The sequence below is a fragment of the Lactuca sativa genome, chromosome 6 (genome assembly GCF_002870075.4).
Source record: "Lactuca sativa cultivar Salinas chromosome 6, Lsat_Salinas_v11, whole genome shotgun sequence".
Lineage (NCBI taxonomy): Eukaryota > Viridiplantae > Streptophyta > Magnoliopsida > Asterales > Asteraceae > Lactuca > Lactuca sativa.
Genome location: NC_056628.2, coordinates 175,496,440 through 175,504,816, shown reverse-complemented (window position 1 = coordinate 175,504,816; position 8,377 = coordinate 175,496,440). Strand labels below are relative to the sequence as shown.

At 32.1% G+C, this 8,377-nt stretch overlaps 1 protein-coding gene across 2 annotated transcripts; it reads right to left on the bottom strand.

The window, feature by feature from the left end:
* Positions 1-2,612: 2,612 nt before the first annotated feature.
* LOC111890592 (trihelix transcription factor DF1) lies at positions 2,613-5,555 on the bottom strand. Of its 2 annotated transcripts, none has more exons than XM_023886698.3 (3): positions 5,167-5,555; positions 3,853-4,805; positions 2,613-3,764 (listed from the first exon to the last, which is right to left on the bottom strand). In XM_023886698.3, the coding sequence occupies exons 1-3, from the start codon at positions 5,457-5,459 to the stop codon at positions 2,998-3,000; spliced, it is 2,013 nt and encodes a 670-aa protein (XP_023742466.1). In that variant the 5' UTR covers positions 5,460-5,555; the 3' UTR covers positions 2,613-2,997. The 2 variants fall into 2 exon arrangements, with proteins under 2 accessions (XP_023742466.1, XP_023742465.1); XM_023886697.3 differs by having other exon boundaries at positions 2,613-3,767; positions 5,167-5,553.
* Positions 5,556-8,377: the final 2,822 nt, after the last annotated feature.

Below are 8,377 nucleotides of genomic sequence, written 5' to 3'. Positions count from 1 at the left end.
TATATATATATATATATATATATATATATATATATATATATATAAATGAATTTGCTTATATAGTTTTGTATCTTTCAATTTCAAAGTAAAACATTTTCTCTTCCAAGTTAAATATGAATCCCGGCAGTCTAAAATAGAGCTTTATGTGTGTTCTTATTTCGTTATTTCTTTGTTATTCATTTCATTTTTTTTTCTATCTCATTTCTAAATTCTAACATCCCTAACTATGTTTTGTAAACTATTTTTATATGATATTATAAGTAACATTTAATATCTATATGTTAAAAAAACTCTTCAAGTTGTATTGAGTAGTAATTAGTTTTTAGTTAGAAGTATTTTTAAATTATAATTGAAGTTTTAAATCAACACGATGAAAGAACAATTAATGACAATTAGTATATTATATATATATATATATATATATATATATATATATATATATATATATATATTATAATATATATATATATATATATATTATAATATATATATATATATATATTATAATATATATATATATATATATATATATATATATATATATATATATATATATATATATATATATATATATATATATATATATAAACTTGAGCCTGTGATTAAGTAAATCACATAACTATTACCATTTCCAATATATGTTATATGTTAGAAGATATGTGAATTCATTATTAATCAGAAAGAACTTATAAATGACTACAACAATTAGATAACAAGTACTTTTAGTAGAGAAAATTAGGCAAGGTAGGAACAACCTTTCTAGAGATAACATTTATTGTGATAACAATTGCCAACTTAATTCAACATATCGGGATTTCTTTGATTATATGCCAATACTGAGAAGGCCAAGTGTAGGGACTAAAGAGTGCCATTTATATATGACAATCAATTGCATCACATCTATAATCTTACTTTGTAATTTGAATTATCGTATATCCTTTCAAGTGAGCTTTAAAACAACACCAATGGATGTCATTGAGAGACAATGAATGAGTAACCTCTACGGTGTTAATGTCATAAATGAATAAGAAATAATATGTTATTTATTTATATATGATATTAAATTAACCTAGATGAAGCAATATAGTAATCTTTATCTAAAACTGGTTTGAATATGAATGATAATGTAGGTCGTAAAAAATCTATCCTAAAATAAAAAAAGAGGAAGTACATTACCAAAAGGTAATATTAAATACACAATCAAAAACCTTTAGAAGATGCCTAAAAGTAAAGCAACTAGGTGAATAGACTAACAATTTTATGTTGTAAACCCATGTGACTGCATGAAATCTACAATAACTTCTTGGGACACTAATGGGCCTATGAACGATAGTAATGAATAGAGATATACGGTCATTCATGTTGGACCTGTCCTAGCAAAATGGTTACATGTGAATTTGATATGAATGGTGTACAAATAACAAATATAAAAGATATAAAGTGATCAAAGTACGTCCCAAAAGTAATTGGATTAACTGCATGAGTACAATACGAAATTTGAAAAAAAAAATTAATAATAATAATAATAATAATAATAATAATAATAATAATCCGCTAGAATGAAAATGATTCGGTTAGTGGTGATTTAGTTTTTCAGTAACACTTTATTCGTAGCTGATAAAAATGGTTTATAATATAAGAAAATCACCTTTTTTTTTTTTTTTTGATATAAATTATGGTGATATAAATAATATTATTCCAAATTTGAAATATCACGTATCACTAATATAAGGTTGAAGTTTACTTCTCAGATTTGTCATTTTAAGTTTGAATCTATGTATATCTATACTTTTTTTTTAAGTTATTTCAATTTTAAGCTTTTATATTTTAAATTATTTATTTATGTTTTTAATATGACTATCGTTACAAATATATATATATTTTTTTTAAGAATTTATAACATATAACAAACTCGTAAGTAACACTATCCATTTAATTCAACAAGAATTTTTATTTAATAAGTTTTTTTTTAACAATATCATAATTTATTTGAGTTATATATATATATATATATATATATATATATATATATATATATATATATATATATATATATATATATATATATATATATATATATTAAAATATTAATTTCATAAAAATAAATATATAATTAAAATATTCTCTTTGAGATAAAGATATGTAAAAACAAATACATTAATACAGTTGAAGATCAATTATTATTATTAGCATTATTATTTTTTCACTTAGTTTTTTTTATTTATTTAAATGAAGTAGGGTTGGATATGGTATCAAGCAAGGTGGGGATTTGATCATTTGATTTCTCAAAAAAAAAAATCAAATATACGTAAATGTATATATATGTAAAGTAAAATAACATTATTTTGTTTCTGTTCATTATATCCGTTTTCAGTTTTTGTAATAAACTAATAATAAAATCTAAAGTGAACCCAAGAATTTCGAAACAATATCTCTTTTTCCTTACAGTTATTGTCGGTTTCCGTTTTTCTGCATAACCATACAATCATATATAATATAATTTAGAGAAATTAATAAATATGTTTTAAGAAGATAATTAAATCTGAGACACAAGTCATAGCCACGATATAAATAAAAATCTTATGCATAAAATAAAATGCTGGTAGATGATATAAAAGAAAAACGAAAAAAGGAACCTTTCAATGAACTCATTTCATTAACATTTACACCCCCCATTGACAAAAATATAAAATTACAAAATACTTTTCTTATTGGTTTATTCCATTCTATCTCTCCCCTCATTATTTTATTTTTCTTGCAAATAATAAATAAATCATAAAATAAACCCACAATATACCACTGTAAATAAAAACTTACAATGTTACACTTACACCCCCTGACTCCCACTTCCCCACCCCCATGTGTTTTGTGTTTCAAGCTTCAATAATCAACCCGCAACCCGACCCGCGAACCCATCTGACATCTTCTGCAACTCATGACCCACATTTGCAGTGCACCCCAAATGCTTGTTCGATTTCCACTGTCTATAAATTTCCATCATTCAACTGCAGCCATTGATGATGTCTTGTTTGGAACAATCTCGTACTCACCACCTTCGCCTTCGCCTTCACCTTCTTCCTCATCGTCGTCTTCATCTTCTTCGTCGTAATCGTCGTCATCATCCGCATGCTGGTGATCTTCAATCCCTGTAGATTCATTCGTCTTCATCTGCTGATTATGTCGTTGTTGTTGTTGTTGCTGCTGCTGCTGTTGGTGGTGGTGATGTTGTTGTTGGAGGTGGTGGTGTTGTTCTTGAACCACCGCCGGAAGTGGCCATTGCTGTTCCGGTCTAGCCATGATCGGAGCCATCTGGTTTTCCGGTTTAACGGCGAACGCTGGATTACTATTATTATTATTATTGTTGTTACTGCTGGTTGCTTTCTCTCTGTAAATGGCGTCGAGCTGGTGGAAATACGGGCAAGTTTTCGAATCCTCGGGTCGTTTCTTGCTGCTTTCTTTAACCTTCTTGTAGTATTTATTAATGTTCTCCCATTTCTCTTTGCATCGTTTAGCATTCCGGTTGTATCCAAGCTTCTTCATCGCCGACGATATCTCCTCCCATAATGGCCCTTTGGGCCCACTTTCTTGATATTTCGTGTCAAGCGTCGTTCGGAGTTTAATCAGTGCATTAATTTCAGCTTTCGGCCATCTCGACGGACTTGGTTGTAGCATGTTCTCTCCTCCGCCGCCGTTATCGAGATTCCTCACCACAGGCGGTGGCGGAGCGGGTGTTGATAAAGATACCGGTGCCGGTAATGGTACAGCTGCTGCATAGTGGCAAAGTCGTAAAATTTTTTGGAGAGGAGACGAAAATTGTTATAGATTTGTAAAGAAAAAACGCGGTGACTGCACCTGATAACGGAGAAATTGGTTGTTGTTGTTGTTGTAGTACTTGCGGTGGTGGTGGTGGTGGTGGCTGGGATTGTTGTTGATGTTGCTGTTGCATTGGTGGCGGCGGTTGTACTGACGATGGTGGTGGAAGCGGCGGAGGCGGTTGGTTTTGTTGTTGTTGTTGTTGGAGTAATTGCATAGCTGGCATTTGTGGGATGACAGTACTCGGGTTTTGTTCCGTGATCTTCTGCAAAAAAGTGATAACCGCCGCATCTTTCGCCGCCACCATGGATCTTTCCTGCACCAACAGATCGTGTTCTCGTTTCATTTTCGCCATTTCTTGAATCCGCCATGCTTCCTCTCTCGCCATCCGATCACGTTCACGTCTTTCCAACGTATCAAGAAATTTTGATTGTAATTCCTCTTGTTTATCAATCACCTCCTTCATCAACCTCCCGAAAAACTCCTTCCATTTCCGCTTCCTATTCCTCCTCCTCTCCGGTGGCTCGTCGTCTGAAGAAGTCGATGAAGAACTCGAATTCGTCGACGCCGAAATATTCAGTTGCGAAAAAGGAAACCCACCAACGTGATTAATATTCATCGACGGCATTGCCACCGCCGGCGCCGCAACGGAGATTGGATCCACGTTGTTTTGATGGGAGACTGAGATATTTACCGGAGTTACAACAGATGGAAGAATTTGTGTAATTGTGGAAGTATTCGGCATTGTAGAAACTTGTGGTGGTGGTTTGGAGAGAACCGGCTGAGGAGGTGGAAGAGACAGCGGTTGTTGGTGGTGGCTGCCGGCGGTGGGGTTGGCTTCTAAAGCTTGTAATTGATCAAAAAATCTGTAAGTTTTTCCATCGGCTTTTGAAGTTCGACCTTCTTTGGTTCTCTTGTGGTATTTATAAACGTTCTCGAATTTCTCTTTGCATTTTTTGGCACTTCGATGATAGCCAAGCTCAGCTAATTTCCTGAAATAAAAAAAAATCAAGAACATCAAATTTTGTTTCCACATAAAATATTTAATTATTTAAATCCCGGCGGAGCACTTGTTAGAATCCGGCCATGGATTGAAGTGGTATGAACAAGATAAATCTAAGGAGATGAAGACAAAACTGAAATGGAATTGGAATTCGAATTGGAATTCAAATTGGAATTCAAATTCAATTAGCTCGCCGGAATTGGTAAAGAAAGGAATGGTAATTGGATTCCGATAAACCGGAAAAAAGACAACGAGCTTTGTAATTCGTTACATAGATCTCGTTTTCAATGATTGAATCAAACCCAGAAAAGAACACGATTGAATTCATAAGCTAAAAGGAGTAAAATTACCTTGAAACCTCATCCCATAATGGACCTTTCAGACTTGAATCACGAAAAGCGACATCCATATCCGACCGGATTTTAAGCAGAGCTAACGTTTCCTGTCTTGGCCATCTATTTCCACCGGAATTCCGACCACCTTCTTCAATTCTTCCTCTTTCATCTTCGCTAAATCCTCCGCCACCACCACCACTAGCAAGTTCAGCGGACGCCGCCGCCGTTTCATTGGGTTGAACTGAAACAGCAGTCGCCGCTGCTTCGCCGGAGTTTCCAATTCCTGGAGAAACTCCCTGCAGCATCATATGATGAAGAAGACACTGTTGAAAGAGAAGCAAATTACTAGAGATGAATTAAAAAAACAAAAAAGATGGTGAATTCTTGAGGGTTTTATGTAAGATTGGATGTATGGTGAATTTATTAATTTATTTCGGTGGGGATCTGATCTGCCTGTCAATCTCACACCCAAAAAAAGAAAAAATGAAAAAAGATTAAAAAAAAAATGATAATAATAATTTCTTTTAAAAAGCCAACGAGAGAGAGAAAGAAGGGGTGGTAGAAGTAGTGGCAGTAAAGATGGAAATTATTAAACTAAAAATAAAAATAATAAAAATAATAAATAAAAAACTTTATATAGCTGGGGGAATCTTTTGGTATTATTATTATTTTCTTCCCCTTTATCTGCTTGTTTAAGAAAAGTTTCAGAGACCACCACAAGGGTCACTTTGGTTTATCTGTCAGCAAATGGCACAGATAGATAACTCCCTTATTATTATAACATTATTTTTAGTTAGTTTTATTCAAATAAAAACAACTTAATAAGCAGGTAATTTCTTAACTATAAGCTAATTATGATTATATATAGGTAACTAATTCATTTATTGTATTTTGTATTTGTATATATAATTAGATGTATATAAAAAATATAATAATATAAGAATGGAGGTTATGACAGCAATTATTTAAGAGGGTAATATATTTTTTTTTTACGTATTTTTGTTAATGAGTTTATTTATTTATTTATTATTGATAAAACTATAAAAATAATTCATATCGTATGTATTTTTTTCTGACATTTACTCTAAATTATAACTTTTTTGTATTGGTGGTTATTTTGACCATCTTTATAGGTGGTGTTGGTCACTTTTAAAATTAAAATGACTGTTATATCACTTTATTTTTATTTTACATTTTTTTAATATTTATTTTAACATCTTAGTAATTAAAATAATAAAAGAGGACCCACATACTCTCTCTCTCTCTCTCTCTCTCTCTCTCTCTCTCTCTCTCTCTCTCTCTCTCTCTCTCTCTCTCTCTCTCTCTCTCTCTCTCTCTCTCTCTCTCTCTCTCATTTGAAAATGTATTCATACCAACAATCTACAAACATGTGTGGTGGTGCAATCTCTTGGATATCATATCCCCGATGGCTAATCGCTCTCGTCGGCTAACTGTCGATCTTCTTTGGAGCACCGATTTCATAAAGAACTATGACAACCCTATTTTCAAGGCCAATTTAATACCTTTTATTTATACTTATTTAAATTCAAAGTATTCATTAAATTGCAGAATTTGTTCCCAAAACATATTTGTTGAAGTATTTCCAAAGAAATATAGTTAATTGATATATAAAAACATTTGGATGTCATCGCTAATACAGATATATAAGCGTAAACTTCTTTTAATAGGTCTCACAACAATTTATTATATTATGGTCTAACGATTCCTCAAATCACTCATCAACCATGTGCCTTCCACACTGCTACTTGTGATATAAAGAAATTGAGCGAGTCGGACTTGGGGGGCTGATGAGCACATATAGTTTTCAACCCACAATAATTAAGTTCTTTAATTGTATATTTCACATCAAATAGTTCACCCGATTACCCATTCTTTTATTCTCACATACTAATACTAAAATATTAATCTCAAGGGACCTATCCTAAGAATCATCATCAGAAACAGGTAGACAATATTGGTTGGAGGATTCCTTTCGTAATATATGTCAATAAGGCAACTATGAGGTGATAGAGTACATCAAATGAACACATAGTTCATTAACACCTATAGGTTGCGGGGTTATCACTATTTCAACTCGCTTGTCATGAATAGTTTGTGGTCGTCATCTGTACTTTGTTAGACGACTGACTCATCAATAGTTAAGACCTCTCATCATCATCTCATCATTTTTATCACCCATCACTACCTAATATATTTTATATAAGAAAATACATATATGATTAAATCAAGAAAATATCATATAATCCACCTAACATAGATTCCAAGTAATACAGATAGTAGACATGCATAGTATTTAATCATCTAGATATTTTATATCTATGTGTAAGTTGAAAGTAACTATGCACTGATGACTGAAAAGTTGGTCAGCGCTTCATTTTAGCACTTAGCCTTTCCTTTGACGTGACCTAGGTTCAATAATCACTAAGTCTTAGTTTAATATTTCTTATGACTAATGATAGGCTAGATTTCTCAACAGTCTCATTATCTACATCAAGATCTATCAAGCAAGGATCAACCAGGTAAGATCATATCAGAGCTAGCATCTATTTGGTATACAAAGTATACTGTTTAGAAATCTCACTTTAAACACCTCACTAAATCTAGCCTAGACATCACCCCCCCCCCCCCCATAAGTAGGTCGATTAGTATAATGACTTAGAATCACTGATAAATCTTATTTATAAATTCATAACAACGACTATGAATATAAAGATAAGTTACCCTAAAAGCAATATAAGTGTAGCTTAACTTACATAGGTTTTCCTGAGAAAAGTCCAAAAATTACATTGGCAGAACTCCGACTGGATAACTACTAATGTCGGGCACTCAGGGACCTTATAGTTTCACTAAAATCTTTATAACTAAAGAAATTTTTAGCAAAAATGTAGAGAAAATCGAGACATAAATATAGGAAAGTGTAGGGAAGTAACTGAGTAGCTGAAACATATTTATAGGCTGGAAAATCAACATGTGTGCCATGCCCCGATCAGCTGCGCACTGTAACATCCTATTTTTACAACCAAAAATTTTCATTTTTATTAAGGTTAAACTTCCCAATTTATTAATCCATTAATTAAGAAAACCATTTATTCTGAATTACATTTATTAACAATCATAGTATTGTAGAAACACGAAATCTTTAGTGTTGTTGATAAGTGTGTATAGTCCCGCCTTCTCCTTCTAGCAATAATCGATAGTACATGAA

Coding starts and splice junctions, on each gene's coding strand:
- LOC111890592 (XM_023886697.3), bottom strand. CDS start 5,459: ATGATGCTGCAGGGAGTTTCTCCAGGAATTGGAAACTCCGGCGAAGCA. Junction 4,806..5,166: donor TTATGGGATGAGGTTTCAAG/GTAATTTTACTC, acceptor TTTTTATTTCAG/GAAATTAGCTGAGCTTGGCT. Junction 3,768..3,852: donor ACCAATTTCTCCGTTATCAG/GTGCAGTCACCG, acceptor GCCACTATGCAG/CAGCTGTACCATTACCGGCA.